The sequence below is a fragment of the Chelonoidis abingdonii genome, chromosome 16 (assembly GCF_003597395.2).
Source record: "Chelonoidis abingdonii isolate Lonesome George chromosome 16, CheloAbing_2.0, whole genome shotgun sequence".
Classification (NCBI taxonomy): Eukaryota; Metazoa; Chordata; order Testudines; family Testudinidae; genus Chelonoidis; species Chelonoidis abingdonii.
Genome location: NC_133784.1, coordinates 23,575,690 through 23,594,388, shown reverse-complemented (window position 1 = coordinate 23,594,388; position 18,699 = coordinate 23,575,690). Strand labels below are relative to the sequence as shown.

General features: G+C 44.9%; 1 protein-coding gene across 2 annotated transcripts in view; it reads left to right on the top strand.

The window, feature by feature from the left end:
• The window catches only part of MAPKAPK3 (MAPK activated protein kinase 3), a 78,619-nt gene that overhangs the window by 45,790 nt on the left and 14,130 nt on the right, over positions 1–18,699 (top strand). For both annotated transcript variants that reach the window (XM_032805851.2, XM_032805852.2), the window contains 3 exons: positions 13,292–13,431; positions 14,372–14,436; positions 16,825–16,904. In XM_032805851.2, the coding sequence (XP_032661742.1) occupies positions 13,292–13,431; positions 14,372–14,436; positions 16,825–16,904 (285 nt within the window). The remainder of the gene's footprint in view (positions 1–13,291; positions 13,432–14,371; positions 14,437–16,824; positions 16,905–18,699) is intronic.

Below are 18,699 nucleotides of genomic sequence, written 5' to 3'. Positions count from 1 at the left end.
CCCGTTCGGCGGGTCGAGTGGCATCCCGAAAAGCGTCTGTAGTTGGCCCCCAGTGCTGGATAAGCTGCTGTTGCTGCTCCAGGCTGGGCGTCCTGCTGCTGTCGCTGCTGCTGGAGCGGGCGGCATCTCGTGTTCTGTTGCTCACGGAAGGTCTGCTGCTTGTTGCTGCTGCCAGTTGCGCGCTGCTGCCGCTCCTGGCTTTCGGGCCACAGTTGGAACAGCCGTTCCAGATCCATGTCTTGTTCAGGGACGCTGACTATCTTAGCGCCCACCTACCAGCCCCTTTCTCACAGGGCCTAGGGGTGTCGCTCCCCACTTCTGGTACCAGTTGTGACGGAGTTGCCGGGGCTCACCCTCCCTGTGGAGGAGGGGAGCCACACCGGCCCATTCTGCCTCCAGGGCTGGTCCCTTGGACCCCGCGCCCCACCGTCCGGGGACGTTCAGGTCCCTATGGAGGTCTGAGCACAGGCAAGTCACGGGGCCCAGCCTTTGATGCAGGCGGACATCAACAAACACAGTTACGTTTTATGGGCTCTGGCCCTTGGCGAGGCAGAGCACGTTAAGTCTATTAGGGGCCCAGCCTTGATGCAGGCAGGCACCAACACAGTACAACGCCTCTCGCCTTGTGGAGCAGGCAGAGCAGTGGCAACCACAATGGTCTCCTTAGGTCAGGGTGAGGGGATTCTCCACCCGGTTACGACGGGGCAGGGGAAACGCAGGCCCACTCACTCCTCTGCGTTCCAGCCCGGGGCCCTATTAGCGCTGCAGCCGCTAGTGGCAGTCATGGGATCCGGACCGAACACATGACAGAGCGATCAGTGGGATCTGACCATACACACGGCCATAGCTCGGGCCCTCTGCAGCCTAACTGTAGTCGCCTGCCCCGGCTACTTCCATTTCCCCTCGTTTCCTACCTGGTCCGCAGGTCGCCCAGCACCATGGTCCTCCACTCTCCCGCTGGTGGTAGGTCCGGGAATACGCCGGCGAGGGCGGCCGCAGGTCTGGCCGCGGTTCCTCGGGCCAAGCAGGGACGCGGGTAGCTCTGGCAGCTCCTCGTCGTAGCGGCGGCGGGGTAGCTCTGGCAGCTCCTGGTACCAGCCTCGGGCCTCAGCAGCCTCCCAGTGACGAGAGCCGGCAGGCATGTCTGCTCCCCGCGGCGGCTGGGGCCTGACTGAAGGCTGAGGCCCAGCTTTTATCCTTCTGGGTCGCCGCCTGACCCTCTGAGGGGCGGGACTTCTGCCCAGTGGTTCCGCCCTGGGGGATGATTGATGGGGCTCAACCCTCCCTGTGGAGGAGGGGAGCCACACTGCCTCGCTACAGCCACCAAACAGTTTTGGTCACTAACACCCTGGTGTAGAGACCTAGAAGTGAAAGGCTTTGTGACCCACCACCAATCCCCTGATCCATCCAATCCATCTGGTTATTTTTAAATATACAACAGTCACTGAAAGATTTAAAAAAACAACAACACTTTTTCCGTGAGAGTTTGCAGGCCTGTGTTCTCTGCTTGTTTAACTGCCACAGCTAACATGCTTCTGCTAGAGGTCTTCTGACTGATGCACAAACAAGGAAGTAAACATTCTTGTCAACATCAGTTCCATTAGGACTGTAGCACAAAGGACTACTTTGCAACCCTTCTAATGGACTGTTAGAAATCATGATGAAATTTTGGGTTTGTTTTTTTTTTCCCCCCTACTGACAGCCGAAGAGAAACCTATTCAGAGGGATATGTTCCTACTGCATTTTTTCCCTTTCCCCACTATTTAAGGGAGAATGTGGACACTTCTCCACCAACTGAGGCTCTTCTCCTATAAGGATTTTTTCACCTCTATGGGTAACACAAGCCAGAAGCACTGTCTTGCTTCCATCTACCTATCACTAAGGCTACGTTTTAGTCACAGGTATTTGTAATAAAAGTCATGGACAGGTCACGGACAGTAAACAAAAATTCACGGCCCATGATCTGTTCATGACTTGTACTATATACCCCTGATTAAATCTTGGCGGAGGGGCAGCCCAGGAGTACTACAGGTCCTTGGGGGGGCAGCCCAGGAACCCTGCTGGTACTGGGGAGGGCAGCGGCACATGGGCCAGGATCCCCGCTGGTGCTGCTGGGGGTCAGGTTGGCAGGGCTGGCAGGCTTTCTACCTGGCTCCTCCTGGCTCCCCAGAAGTGGCAACATGTCCCTCCCTTAGAATCATAGACTTTAAGGTCAGAAGGGACCATTATAATCATCTAGTTTGACCTGCACAATGCAGGCCACAGAATTTCACCCACCCACTCCTGTATCAATCCTGTGTCTGAGCCACTGAAGTCCTCAAATCGTGGTTTAAAGACTTCAAGGTGCAGAGAACCTTCCAACAAGTGACCCATGCCCCACGCTGCAGAGGAAGGCCAAAAAAAAAACAGGGCTTCTGCCAGTCTGCCCTGGAGGAAAATTGCTTCCTGACCTCAAATATGACAATCAGCTAAACCCTGAGCATGTGGGCAAGACTCACCAGCCAGCATCCAGGAAAGAATTCTCTGTAGTAATTCAGATCCCATCCCATCTAATATCCCATCACAAGCCATTGGGCATATTTATCGCTAGTAGTCAAAGATGAATTAATTGCCAAAATTAGGCTATCCCATTATACCATTCCCTCCATAAACTTATCAAGCTTAGTCTTGAAGCCAGATGTCTTTTGCCCCCATTACTCCTCTTGGAAGGCTGTTCCAGAACTTCACTCCTCTGATGGTTAGAAACCTTCATCTAATTTCAAGTCTAAACTTTCCGATAGCCAGTCTATATCATTTGTTTTTGTGTCCACATTTGTACTGAGCTTAAATAATTCCTCTCCCTCCCTGATATTTATTCCTCTGATATATTTATAAGAGACAATCATATCTCCGTCAGCCTCTTTTGGTAGGCTAGAACAAGCCAAGCTCTTTGATTCCTCCTTTCATATACAGGTTTCCATTCGGACATCTTTAGTCCCTTCCTCCTGTCGTTTCCAGTTTAAGAAGGATGAATTCAAAATGGGAGACCCAGAATTGCCATACCGTATCTCCAGATACGTTCTCATCAGTGCCTTGATATTAATGGCACTACACCTTTTAGCTCTATGGAATGACCTCACCTAATGGCATCCAAGATGCCAGCTTTTTCACACCATACACACTGATGGGCCATAGTCACCTGTTGATCAACAATCTCTGAGTCCTTCTTCTCCTCTGTTCTCACTGATGCTCCTCAGCTTATAACAATAGTTCTTTATCCCTAATATACTGCATTTCATTATCTCCTCATATATTCTGAGTTTACTAAGGTCATCCAGATCTTCCTGTTGATTCCTGTCCTTCTCTGTATTGGCATTTATACCTCCCCTCTGTTGTCGATCTGCAACCTTTATTGAGCACATTCCACTTTTTGGTGCCAAGGTCAGTATCAAAAGAGTAAATAAATTGGTCACTTGCAACCAACCCGTCCTGAGGATCTTCCACTTGGACTCCCTACCCCTGACATGTTCACCTTCTCGTACGACCATGTCGTCTCCCTTATAACCGTCTTACCACCTTCATAAATTTCAAATTGATGCCCCATCTTTTCCAATTTAGCCAATAAATTCCGCATGTGGAACTGTATCAAATGCCTTACTGAAACGAGATAAATTTAATCCTCACTCATTTCCTTTGTCTAAAATCTTGTTACCTTTCAAAGAAGGAAAAAGTCAGAAATTTGTATGCACGATCTAACTTTTTGTAAAATCATTGGTGTTTGTCCCTTACATGACCTCAATGTCCTTGACTACTTTTTCCTTCAAAATTTTTTTGCAAGAACTTGCATAATACAGATGTCAAATTTACGGCCGTAGTTACCCGGATCACTTTTTTTTCCCTTTCATAAAGAATAGGAATAGGTTATATCTCCAGTCCATACGCTGACAACCCCTAGTGTACAGATTCATTAAAATTTTGGGACTAATGGGCTTGCAATTTCATTGTGCCACTCCTTAAATATTTTTGGATGAGGATTATCTTGGGCCTCGATCATCACTTAAGCGTTTCGAGGTTGGGTTTGCCTCAATGTGGTATATCTACCTCCATATCTCATTCCTATTTGCAGCTTGTCCTACAACCCTTGCCTATGAATCTTTCCCCCTTTCATGGGATGCAGGCTGTTCTGATAGTTCTGCAGCTTTGATTCTGAAGAGATTTCCAGGCCTCGCTCCACTCTTAATCCCAAATTCTGTCAGTCCAGTCCATTCCCTAACTAATTTTCCCTTTAATTCCTTTAAAGTTAGCCCTTTTGCTAAATAACCCACGTCACAGATCTGTTTTGTTATCCTTCCATTTCAGTTTAAACTGATTAGTCCATACACTCGAACGCAGGCTGCCTCCCTAACAACCTTTCTTCTATGAGGTATCTAACTCACCAAAACCAAATCGAAATGGTACCCCTCTTGTTGGTTCAGCAACATTATTTGGTGAAGGATCCAGTCAGCTATGGCATCTAGGAAAAGCTGCCCTATTATTATTACTAGCACTTGTCTCACAGTCTAGTATCTTTGGAAGTCTCCCATGGACACACATACCCTTAGATATTTCATTAAAAATTACAAGGTCTCTATCCATATCCATTCCACTCCGCGTCTTATTGGCACACCCCAAGCACTATCTCATGGGAGGTTAGTAGCTTTCTCCCTATAGTGATTTTTGCTAGACAACTCGCTATCATCCATCCTTATTCTTTACAGTCACCTCACTTCACTGATATACAAGGTTACTTCCCACCTTTGCCTTTATTTCTTTCTTCCTAAAACAGCACATCGCCTTTCACTACTGACTCGCAGTCATGGATACTACTCCATCATGTGTTTGTTATCCCTATAATATCCGTTTCACTCCTCCTGCACCAGTATTCTAGTCACTCATTTTGGCCTAGACTCCTCGGCCTTGGGTATTAAACATCTTATATTGGTGCTGTGGCTCACTCACATTCTTTACCACATTTAGCAAGGAGGTCTACCACCGTATACCTATTAAAACTGTATCTTCCTCAACGTCCACTTCTCCTACCCCAACAGTATCCTTTCTTGCTTCGTTTTGCTTCCGCTCTCAAGTTATAATCTGGCATGGAGATACTTGGACATCTCCTAACCATCTCTTCCCAATTCTAGTTTAAGAAGCTGTCTTAATCATGTTGTGCCAGCCTTCTCGTCCTAGAGGTCTATTGCCCTCCCACTCAGGTGAAGTCCATCCCAAAGAACAGTCCTCTGTCCATGAATCCCTCCCATGCCAATAATCTCAAAGCTGCTTAAGCACAATGCCTGAGCCATCTGTGATCGCCAGAATCTTGCTCACACTTTGTGCCCCTTCTCTGGGACCAGGCAGAATCCCACTGAGTATCACCTGAGCCTTGATTTCTTAAGTGTCTTCCCGCCTGGCTAATCTCCACTGATATGTTCAGCAGAATCTAGCCATATCATTCGTTCCCACATGAAGGACAATCAGCGGATTCTTCCCGCCCATTAGGGTCCTCTTCAGCCTCAATCTACATCCCTATCTAAGCCTGGCACAGCACACCCTTCTGTTCTCTGGTCAGCTCTGGTGAACAGCATGCTATCCTCTCAGTAAGGATCCCTAATCACATAGACCTGCCTTTCCTGGTGACGGTACAATTCTCCCGGTCTATCCCCTGTCCCTCTGGCTGCAATCTCTCGATTCCTATTCACCCTTGCCAATCCTCTGCAACCCATCCATCCTCTTGGGGCTCATGTTGGTTTGTCATCTCCATTGACTCTTCCCTCTCTTAGGAGGGCTTAGGGGGGCTTTTTGGCTTTTCTTCGTTTCTTTTTTTTCCTTTTTCCCTTGGGCCCCTTTTTCTCACTTCAGCAACCACCTGCTGGTGCCCCTTCTCATTTCCAACTCTGCAAAACCTGTCTTGAGCTCTATTGCCCTTCACAGCCCGTCTTCTCTGCCTGGTTCACTTAGTGCATGCTTCCATCGCCACTTTCCTCACCAGCCAGTCTCCCCTCGGATTCTTTGTCCTGCTTCCATCTGCAAGTCTGAGCTTTTCCCTTCGGCCTCATCATGTCTTTGCTCCATCATCTGCTCAAACCCCCTTCTAAACTCAACCAGAGTTTCCACCTGCATCTCCAATCCTCGGATCTTTTCTTCCATCAGCTCTATCAGGCAGCACTTTATGCAGACAAAACTCTTTTCAGGTACCCCCTCCAGGATCATGTACATGCTGCAGCTTCCACATCCAGTCATCTTCATTGTGTCTTCCACTGCTGGGGTCACTACAACTGCTGCCTCTGTATCTATCATAGGCTTCCCAGCTAAATCCTGTAAATCTGGGAAACACAAACCAACCCAAAACACCACCACCCACAGCAAAACAAACCTCCAACAAGCACCAAGACACTGCTAGAACACTGCACACTCCCTTCAGTAGCCTGTGTTCCTCTGCCTGCATCTCTTAGTCTTCCCCCAAACTCCCACTCAAAATCTCCTGTTTACAGCTCTGTTTGCTGGCTCCTGTGCCGCTGCATCTGTCTAGCTCCACGCACTGCCCCTGCCCCAAGCACCGACTCCACAGCTCCCATTGGCCTGTGGGTGGAGGCAGCGTGTGGAGCTAGGAGCTGAAAGAGGGACATGTTGCCGCTTCTGGGGAGCACCCCAAGGTAAGCACCATCCAGAGCCCTTACCCCCTCCTGCACTCCAACCCCCAGCCCTGAACCCCCTCCCACACACATCCAAACTTCTGCTGCTGGGGGAGGGGAGCAGTGGTCTGAGACTGCCCCAGCAGCAGCTGGTGCAGCTGGCCCAGAGGCTGCCGGAGCTGCTCAGGTGGCCCGTGGGCCAGCTGCACTGGCCGCTGCAGAGGTCCCAGAAAGTCACGGAATCCGTGACCTCTGTGATAAACTCGCAGCCTTACCTATCACTGTCTGTTTCCCACCCCCTTTCCAGTTGAGAAGTGTCTTGAAAAAATAGTGAGTGAAACAGCATCTCACTGATACCTGAGCTTCCCCATAGAGTTTTCTGTTTTCAAGGTCAAAAAGCTGTTAATGTTAAGAGCAAGCAGTAAAGCAAAATGCAAAACATGATCCTCTTTGGGGAATTACAGCACTTAGAGAAAGACAGTGCGGTATCTCTTATTGAATGGCATTAATCAATGGGCTCTCCTCCATTCCCTTCCCCTGCTGCACCTTTTAGTCACCAGAATTCACAGTCTTTGCAAAGGCCTTTTTAAGGTTTTCTGGATTAATAAAAATATGATTTAACAACCAGTGAAGTAAAACTATCAGAACATGCCTTTGCTGACATTGAGGTGCAATCATCTTGTTTAAAAACCTTTATGGTTGATACAGTGTCCTTCTCTCTTTCCACTCTAATGGCACACAAGTGGTCTCCCCAGCATGTTCACATTCATTATGCATTAGACCATCCAGATCTGCCTTTATAGAGTAAGTTTAGAAATAAGGAATTGACTGCAAGACAACATGTGGTCCAAAGCCATGGTGGTAGAGACATTTTGTGGGTGGGGGAAGAGGAAAGGGACAAGTAAAAGCTGCATTAATCATACATAACTGGACATTTAGTTCAGGCCCATCTCTACTAATCTTAAAGCCCTATCTCTGACTGAAATGAACAACAGAAAGGTGAGGACACTTAGTTTCTGTTTGCAGGAGAGGCTAGGTGCTGGGAATGGGAGTAAAAGAGTGAACCTAGAGAGGACCACCTGTAAAATCAGATGTTACTGGGACAACTAAATTCAAGTGCAGATGCCTAAAGTAGTAGTCAGTGAATCTGCTTGGGGTCTAATACAAGTTTCAGAACTTGTTGGAATCACAGGGACTTGAAAAAGAGGATGATTTTTCTTAATGTACTACAGAGGGACAATGTCAGTGGGTATGTCTACCCTGCAAAACAAGACCCACAGCCATTCTCAGTTGACTTGGGCTCATACTATAAGTTCGACCTCAGTCTGGAGCCTGGCCTCCAAAACCTGGTGAGAGAGGAGGGTCTCAAAGCCCAGGTTCCAGCCCGAGTGGGAACATCTACACTGCTATTTTTAGACCTTTAGTGTGAGTCCCAATCAGTTGACCCAGGCGCAGAGTCTCATTGCTGATATGAGTTTTTGCAATGTAACCGTATCCTTAAGCCCCAGAAATCAGACAAAACAGTAAAATTACCTTCCATGGAAATGTTACACACCAATCACTTAGTAGTTCTTGGTGTACATCGATGGAAAATCACACAGTTGTCAGAGGACAGCATACCATGCTCAGTTTCCTACTGCACCAGCCCACAGATTCCATTACTACCATTAATTGCACAAAATGCTGCATATGTTTGTACGTGTATATACTATGCAAAGGGCTTATTTTTGGTATCTGTGTACCAAATAAATACAAAGGATATTTTCCAGAGTTTAACCCTCACCCTCTAAAAACGGCTTTTAGAAGGCACTTTGACATATAACGATTACTGCACCTCCTCCTTTCTTCACTTGTGGCCAACAGCCCAGGTGTACTCCCTAGTGCCAGACTTGACTATGGTAACGTCAAGATGACAGCTGGAGAGGGAGAGAGCACACACAAAAATCAAGAGCAGAAATGTGGGGACTTGGTTCACATTTCACGGGTGGTTAGATTTATATTAACTCTTCACAATCAAATCTTTACTGGTAAGAGTACTGCAAAAATTAAAGTAACCTTTGGTTTCAAATGTAAAATGAGATGCCCTTATCATACCCTGGAATGGTACTTGGAAAAGCCACTCACCTGTGCCAAGAGGAAAACTTTCCTTGGTGTGTGCAGGGCCTACAAACAATTTCTGCAAAATGTAGGCTGTCATTTAAAACCTCTGTTAGGATTCTAGCTCTTATGAGTGCAAAGAACATTTTCCAAATTTGCACTAAGTGTAAACTGGAGTGGTGTCATCTTCCTGAGTCTGTAGAAAGATGGCACTGTTCCTCCTGCTGCTAATGGCTTGCCAAACAACAGCAAAGCGAAACTGTTAAGACTAGAAATCAGTTTCACTGATGATTTTCAGAACTCTGAAAACATCAAGGAAATTAAAGCATCATGTTTTTTTCATGCTGTTGGTTCAGAGAGGCAGCTGAAACAAGAACCAGAGTTCTTCATGGGAAGACCCAAAAACGGAGGCTAGGAGAGGTCTAAAGTAATAGAACCCTATTTCCTTGTCCTCCCCTCAGCTCTTTGCAGCAGCCAGGAAGGCTCTGGGGGAGAGGTAGAGGTTCAGTGTATATGACAGGAACAAGGCCAGGATTCTGGTAGAAATTCTAGAACACATTCCCATTTCAGTAGCTGGTGGTGGAGGCAAGACTGAGCTTCTCCAAAGGACATTGTCCCTCGGCCTTGCTTGTCATCTTTTGTGTCTACCTCTGGCTAGCAATTATGTGTTTAAAAAAAAATTGAGCCCTGCCTCAGAATGCCTGCTCTAGCCTTGCTCTGTGAAATTTCTTTTGATCCTTTCTGTTGAAAAAAAAAGGAGACTAGGAAATTACACTGTATCTGCATTTGCTAATTGAACTTGCATTAATTGAGCATTATGTAAAAGGGAAGGGTGGCAGGAACTCTCACACCTTAATCTTCTGATCTATACAGATAATAGCCTTCTAAGAACTCCAGTGAGAGGCAAGTTTAAGAGTGGTAGCCGTGTTAGTCTGTATCAGCAAAAACAATGAGGCGTCTTTGGGGCACCTTAGAGACTAACACATTTATTTGGGCATAAGCTTTCGTGGGCTAAAACCCACTTCATCAGATGCATGGAGTGAAAAATACAGGTGGTACTGTTACCCATCTAGGATGCTCAAAGTACTACACAAATATTAATCAGATTAGCCATATAAGCCCTGCGAGATAGTTTTCGATTGCTGCCCCATATACAAAAGGGAGAACTAAAGCACAAGAGAGTAAAATGGCTGGCCATTCCACATGAAGTCTGTATCGCCGAAGAAACAGATCTCGATAAGCAGAACCTGCCAACCTTCGCCAACTAGACCATGCTGCTCTCTAAGCACGCTATGTACCAATGACAGAATACATACTGATACTTGTTCTCAACAAGTACTTCAGTTCGTTTGACTGAGATCTAATATAATAACGAATGAGAATGAAGGCAGACTTTGGCCTCATAAACCAATGATAACAAGTGTCAATTTCTCTTCTGAAATATTTCACCTACTGTTGTATATTTAACTCCTAAGGCCCAGTAACTGAAAAGAAATTATAGAAAATTATTTTTTTTTCCTTTTTTTACTTTGTGCATTTGACAGTAATGTGTAGAGAGCCAGTTTTATTATTTCTCCAGTCCTGTAATGCTGCTATTATATAGCACTGAGATGCATCAACCAATATCAAGAACGCATTGTGCTAGTCACTGTACTGATACACTATATGAGACGTTCTTGCCCTAAAGAGTTTACAATGTCAAAATAGATAAAACAGAGGGAAGGAGTGGAAGAGAAGTCACAGCTGATATCCTATATGGGGATATCCAGTAAAGTTAATCCAAATTAACTAAGGTATAATTTAAAGTAATTAATCAAATTGCATTAAAATCCCTGTGTGGATGCTGTTATTCAAAGTGGTCTTATTCAGTTTAGCTTAATTCATTTTGGAGTGAATCAAAGTAAACAGAATTAAAGCCCACTTCAGTTCTGAACAGGGGTATTCGCACAACAGTTTATGCAGGAGTTTCACTAATCCACTTCAAATGCACCGTTTATTATTCAAATTAATTTTCCTGGATGCCCCAGTGTAGACAAGCCCGAGTGAAGTGACTTGCCCACGTCATACAACAGGTATAGAAGAGTTGTCAGGGTTCCTTCCACTCTCAAACTTGGGACAGATGTGGGGACCTGCATGAAAGACTCGCTAACTTATTTACCACTTAGGTTAACAGAAGCTGCTAACCACAAAGTTGTCCAAATCTTAGGGTAGAGCCACTTGGAACTTTCATTCCCTCAAATATATTCCCAGTCCCTAACCCCACTTTCCTGGGCCGATTTGAACTAATTCCTCCCCCCCCCCCGCCCATGTCCTTATACCCCTTCCTGAGTAGCCTTGAGAATACCCTCCATCGTTAATACTGGTGAACACAGATCCAAAACCCTTGATCTAAAACAATGAAAATCAATCAGGTCTTAAAAGAATGGATTTTATTTAAAAGAAAGGTAAAGTTTATCTCTGTAGAAAGATGGAATAACTTCTACAAGTAATCAGATTCAAAGACCCAGAGGAACCCCTCTAGCCTAGTTCAAAGTACAAGCCAAACAGGGATAAACCTCCTCTAGCAAAGGAACATTACATTGAGAAACAAAAATAAAACTAACATGCCTTGCCTGACTGTTATTACAAGTTTAAAATATGAGAAACTGGTTCAGAAATTTTTGGGAGAACATGGATTGATGTCTGGTCCTCTTACTCTAAGACGAACGCACCAAACAAAAGCCTCCCCTCCCCCCAAGATTTGAAAGTATCTTGTCCCCTTATTGATCCTTTGGGTTAGGTGTCAGCCAAGTTACCTGAGCTTCTTAACCCTTTACAGCTAAAAGGATTTTGGTGCCTCTGGCCAGGAGGGATTTTATAGAATTGTATACAGGAGGGTTATTACCCTTCCCTTTATAATTATGACAAGAGTCTAGAATAGAAGTCAGGTCTCTTGCCTGCCAGTATACAGTTGTGTTTCATGCAGAACACTGGGCATCGGATCTGGCTGGCACAGTTCATTTTGAGTCATGGTGTTTTCTGGCAGATGACTAATTGGAATGGTAATATCAGAGAGCTCTTGTGCTGCTCAGAATAATTTTTGGGGAGGGAGGGAGGGAATATGTTTGTTGTTGTGCAGAGCTCCCTATGACCAGGAAAGCTAATCTCTAACCTAACCTGCCTTCTGAGGGGGTTAATATTATATGTCACTGAATATAATAGAGAAGCATGAGTATCTAGCCAGCAATCCTGGGAACATTAGAGGTTTGTTAATACTCAAGGAGCATACTCACAAACAGAGGACTGTATACATAGTCACTGCACACGTTTAAAATCTCACTACATTTTAGGGCCCTGTAGTGCACCTTGACTTTTTCAGGCTCTGTGGCGGCTGGAGTGGGGAGGAAGAGTTACTTTCAAAATCATCTGGACAGCTGGAGTCTCCTACTTCATTCACACTATCAGTTGCTTCTATTATGGAGAAGCCCAAGAGCAGTGCTAGCCTCTTGCTGCTATTAGATACTAATGCTTTAATCCCTGCCAACTACATGAGACCATCTCCTCCCCCTCTGTTGCCCCCACTTCCTCCAACAGGTGAACAGCATCACATTCTTTTCCCACATGTCCAACTTCACTGGCTGGCCAGCCTCTCTGCATGGTGCCTCTTCTGGGCTCCATGTCAAGAAGTCCCTTCCCACAGCTGCTGCTCTGAGCAGACCTGCTTCTCTACGTGTGTGGCAGTGTTAGGATCCCATGCAAGCCAGTGAGGAAGGGAATGTTCCCAGCAAGGAGTGGGTAGGGTAGGACTGCCTCCATCTAGGAATTCCTGGGCCGCCTTCCTTCTTACACCCACAGATCCTTTCTTCTCCAAGGAACAATAGCCTTCTATAGCCTTCCCACTAGTCCAGGAAGCTTGTCAGCCTGATAGCATAAACCATCTCAGGATCAGCTAGCATCTTATGGGCTGAGAGGACAGCCAAAGAGGATTCCTGTGACAGTCTTGAGTGCAACTGCCCTTTGAACCCTAGGTACTAGATTTAAGCAGAATAGCTTTGACCAGTGGTTCTCAAACTTATTTGTTCAGGCCCCCCTTCTTTTTGTCTATAGTTGTTTACGCCCCTCTCCCACAAGTACGTAGACTGCCAGCCAGCTCTGAAGGTAGTGCCATGCCAGTAGCAGCACAGAAGTAAGGGAGGCAATATGAAAAGTGACATTCATCAATATAACTTTTCACAGCGGACTTAGTGCCCTATTGCCCCTTACTTCTGTGCTGCTACTGCCACCCTGAGGCTGACAGCTGGAGCCCCACTGCATCCTGGTGAGGGATTGGGGGCCGGGGAGGAGAGCCCTGGGCTATGGCTGTCCTGTTTATCCCCACATTGGCCCTTCTGCACAAGCTCTGGCTGCCTGGGGCTGACAGAGCTCTTAAAGCGGGGTTGGGGAGGGAGGGGAGCATACAGCTTGCCCCTGCCTTGACACATTCCCGGGTCTCCGTTGGGAGGCCTGCCCCATAGTTTGAGAACCCCTGGCTTGGACTGATAGCATTGCTCTCTCCTGTCTCCTTACAGCTCCTGTATGACAGCCCAAAAGCACGACAGGAGGTGGATCATCACTGGAAGGCGTCAGGGTGTCCCCATATTGTCCACATTCTGGATGTGTATGAGAACATACATCAGGGGAAAAGATGCCTCCTCATCGTCATGGAATGGTACGAACCAGGGAAGTCTCTTCCACCTGATCCATATTCTGGAAAGTAGAGGAAATGTGACCTCTAGATGTAAGAGCTGGGAGCAGTTCTGGCTGCACAGTCTTGCCACGCAGTAGCCTACTGTATGTCTCTCTTTATAGGATTTATGGGGAAACCTGCAGCTGCTCCAAGCAGCCTGTCTGTGGGAGGAACAAGAAGACTAATCATGAAACTAACCTTCCTTTGCACTCAGAGAAAAGTATCTTTATGGAAACGTGGGTGTAATTAATACATATATTCAAACATGCATCTGTCACTTTCCTCGATACATTCTCATGGAAGCTGACTGTCCTTATAAGGGCATTTGGCTCCCCTCAGGCTATTACCTAACCCTAATTCTTCCCACTGTCCCCTACTCTGTTGGTGCCACTGTTGCAATGTTGTTTTCCTCCGGGGGGTGGGGCGGGGAGCATTTAAATTCTCTTATCAGTTCCTTATTTGCATTTTTGCTTGGGTTGTTTTCCTCATCCCCAAACCTTAAAGAACTTTTTAGCAATGCAGTAAGACCACAAGATTGCTATCAGCCTTCTGAACCCGCATCTGACCTGTCATTTCTCGTCCCCCAGCAGAGATGTGTGGCATGTTACCAACGTCAGTGATTCTGTTTTCTGTGAAATGCCTCACTACATATTAAATCACGAGCCTCAAAACTCCTGGGTTTTTAGGGTTTTTTTCATTTAATGGTAGAGCAGGACAGCAATCTGCACTGGACCTATCAGGAACGGATTATTTAGCAAGGTTATTATTATATTACAGATTATTTAGCAAGGCAGGCAGTTTACCTAACTTATATAAAACCACAGTTGCTACAGATCCATGCACACAAGATGATGCACAGTCTGGTGGAGATTTTCTTTTGTTCATCCCCCTGAGTTTGTTTTGTATGCATTCTCTGTTTCAGCATGGAGGGAGGCGAGCTATTCAGTAGGATCCAGGAGCGAGGAGACCAAGCTTTCACAGAGAAAGGTAGAATGTCTTGAGAAAGTTGGTGAGGTTTTATTTCTTTCATCCTCCCTCCCTACCCAAAATAAATGGAAAATGTTTGCGTAGTTTTTGCAGGAACTTATTGGGTTCAGTTTTGTTTCCTGATGTTTTACATTTCTATTTTTTATCTTTAAAACAATTTAATGTCACAGCTCAAGAAAATGAGAAGCTACCAGAATTGGCTAGATTTAGGCATAATGTGGAAAGCTAGATGAAAACTTCCTGACACACATCTGCCTATACACTTTAGTACTAAACTGCTGGAACCACTGCTGTTCTAATTCCTGGTTCTCACACAGCTCTGCCAGTGTACCCCCATCCTGACATGCAGTCCCTCCCTTGAGTAGCATCAGTTGTGTTCAGCTGTGTTGTGAATAAATGATTATAACAAACACTTCATACAGAAAGGCTACATGACTTGTTTAAGGTCCCACAGTGAATCACTGAGAGAGCCTGGAACACAACAGCCTTGTTGTTTATTAATTATCATTATTACTTATTATTTGGACAGTACCATAAATGCATGTGACTGCAAAATTCTAGTTGCCCACTCTCTGCAGGAGAAGTGGCTTACTTTTACTGAAGAGTAAAATATTATTAGAGTTGTTTCATTATTGTCCCCGCAAAATGGGTAGGTGAGTGGAATTTATACCTGGATTGTAAATTATCATTACCATTGTGCAAGATTGGTATAGAGGCCAGGTTTTCTGATTCCCAGTTTTGTATGCTAATCTCTAGTCTGTGACGAATCCCTCAAGAGGCATGAGTGACTCATGTGGAGCACATGAATTGGATGCAGTTCTAAGGAGTATTCTGTGTAATTCTATCAGATACAAGACTCCAGAGGGAAAGAATGGTTCTGTGACTGTAGGTGATTCTACCCTGATAACAACATGACTTTTATGCATTGTATACCTAGTGTGTTTTCTCCCAGATACCCATTCACAAACCTTTGGGGACTACAAGAGAAAAATACTCCACTTGGGCAACAGGCGCTGAGAAATTAACATCCCTCTTTCTTTGAGGGACCTCCCAAGATCCACTGACCTTCCACTCTCCACCCACCTAGCAGATAGCTTCCCAGTGCTCAAGGCCTAGGTCGTAAAGGAGAAGGGTATGCAAGCTTTTAGCCTCACTGCTTCCCAATGGGATGCATTCTTCCTCCCTTTGATTGTTCCTGCCTGATAGGGCACAGTTTATGCTCTCAAGCAAAAGCATCTCTGTATCAGTCCAGACCTGGATATTCCAGCCAAAGCAGGAGACTTGCTTTATACCCAGATGGGTCTATATAAACTAGGTTTTCCTGGGTACAGTACAATAATCTTGGCTTTTCCCCTCAGGCTCTGAAGCTGAGAGCATCACTTTAGTTATGCTTCTACCTGTGCAGGAAACAAACGGCCAAGTTAAAGATGTGAACGCTGACCTCTGTTAATTCAGACAATATTGGATAATGTAGATATTTCTGTAGACTTGTGGATTTAAGATAGTGTTGACCCATAACAGTGGGAACAGAGAAAATGAGAGAGAGACTGCAAGTGAAGTACCTTAGGGAGTTGAAGCCAAAACCAGCACTTGCTCAACAATAGCTGCTCAGCACACAGAGCCGGAGGAGGCCACAATCCTCTTTCTCTGAAATGACCTCCCACATAAAGCTCTTCTGGCTGCTGCAAGTCGATGAACTCTTCCAGGCTGCACATCATGAAATCTGTTGCTGGGGGGACAGACAGCTGACTGGCCACTAGAATTTCCTGCTGGAGTATGTATCAACTGCAGAAATTAGACATAAAAATAAATTGGTGAAAAAATATACTAGGATAGGCTTTCCTGGATAAAATGGTTAATTCACTTTTATTTATATGAGGAGGCACTGTTAAGGGTGATAAGGACCAAAAATGTAACCTACCATGGTATTATTTTATTATGATGTTGATCTGATGCTAAAAGAACTTTTAGCCCCTCCAGAAGTAGGTGCGTACTGTTAGTTAAACTTCTCTGCTGGGCAACCCAAAAATATACCCAGGGGCACTTTCTTCATGATCTTGCGCATTGCTCCATCGCTCTGTTATGCCCTTAATACTCTGATCTGATGAGCACAGCAGAGCATTAATTTACAAGTACACACAGAGCAGGAGTCTCAACTATTTAAGTTACTGTGCCTGCTCATGAGAATGGCTGAGCTGCCAGGGGGATTGTGGGGTATGATTGCCTTCAAAACAAAAACACAGCTGTTGAGGCTAATTTTAGGTTTTCCAGTGTTGACGCTAGCCCTGTATACAGACAAGCTGGATGTAACTCAGAAACATTCCCAAGCATGTCTCTGCGCTACAGTGGGAATGTTAATATGATCTTTCTCTAAAATTGTATTTATAGAGGCCTCTGAGATAATGAGAGACATCGGAACAGCCATCCAGTATCTGCATGCAATGAACATTGCCCATAGAGATGTCAAGGTGAGGCCTGAACGTGCCTGTGTAGGGGAGAAAAGTTAAACTGAAAACAAGTGGATGATGCTGATTTATATAACATTTATGAGTACAGTAAAGCATAGGTGCTGGAAGTAGGGGTGCTGCTGCACCCCCTGGCTTGAAGTGATTTCCATTATATACAGAGTGTACCTGTATTGGGAGGATCTGTCATGCCCAATCAGTTCAGGGTCTGAATACCCACCCATACCAAAGCCAGTGGTTTTCAGTTACATATTCAACACAGAGGTAGGTAGTCATAACTGGTATTAAAGAGACATTCAACTTGAAGTCAAGTTAATTAAAAAAAAATGTATTAAGTTGCTTCAGATACTGCACCCACACCTGAAGTCCCTTTGTCAGTTTTTGTGGTTTCAGAATCATATTTTCCTATTTTATGTTTTCAAAAAGACCACAGAAAAAGGAGAAACTGCCTATGTAGAGGAAAATATGAAACCAATTTCACACAAAATAAACAAACTGGGGAGAGGGAAGAGAAATTAATCTTAGACTTGATCCTGACTAACAGGGAGGTATTGGTTGCAAAGGAGGAAGGCAACTTGAGTTGATCATGAAATGACCAATTTCATGATTCTAAGGAAAGGAAGGAATGAGAACAGCGGAATAAGACAATGGCCTTTAAAAAAGCAGACTTCAGAAAACTCAGAACTAGTAGGTAAGGTCCCAAGGGAAGAAAATTCTAAGGAAAAAAGAATTCAGAAGAGCTGGCAATTTCTCAGTGACAATATTAAAGGCACAACGGTAAACTATCCTGTTGTGAAGAAGAGATAGTAGGACTAGCAAGAAATCAGTTTGGCTGCTTTAATGACTTGAAAATCAAAAAGGAATCCTACAGAGAAACATGGACAAATTGCTAGGGATGAATACAAAAGAACAGTGCAAATGTGTAGGGACAAAATCAAAAAGGCTAAGGTGCGAAATGAGTTACATCAAGCAAGGAATATAAAAGACAATAAGAGGTTTTATAAATACATTAGGAGAAGGAAAAAGATGAAGAAAAGCACTATTCATACTACTTAGTGGGAAAAGAGAGCTAATGATGGAAGACATCAAGAAGCTTGGGGTATTTTGTTTTGTTTTAGTCGTCACTGAAAAAAAAAGGTTTCAGTGTGACCAGATACCTAACATAATGAATATTAACAACAAGGGGGAAGGACACAAGCCAGAATAGGGAAAAAATAGGTTAAAGAATATTTTGATATTCAAGATGTATTCAAGTTGGCAAAGCCTGATGAAATTCATCGTAAGATACTTAATGAACTCGCTGAAGCAATCTGAGAACCGTTAGCGATTATCTTTGGGACCTCACCTGTCCTCCACGAGTTCTCAGAGGACTGGAGAAGGGCAAATCTTTAAAAAGGGGAACAAAGAGGAGCTGGGGAATTATAACCAGTCAGCCTAACTTTGATACCTGGAAAGACACCAGAACAAATTAGTAAACAATCAGTTTAGAAACAACTAGAGAATAATAAGGTGCTAACTAGTAGCAAATATAGATTTGTGAAGAGCAAATCATGCCAACCCAACCTAATTTCCTTCTTTGACAGGGTTACTGACCTACAAGACAGGGGAAAGCAGTAGTGGTGATACATCTTGATTTTAATAAGGCTTTTGACACAGTCCCACATGACATTCTCATAAGCAAACTAGGAAAATGTGGCCCACACTATAAAGTGGGTGCACAACTGGTTGAAAGGTCGTGTTCAAAAAATGTACAGCTGATACCAAACTGGGAGGGTTGTAAGCACTTTTGAGGACAGGA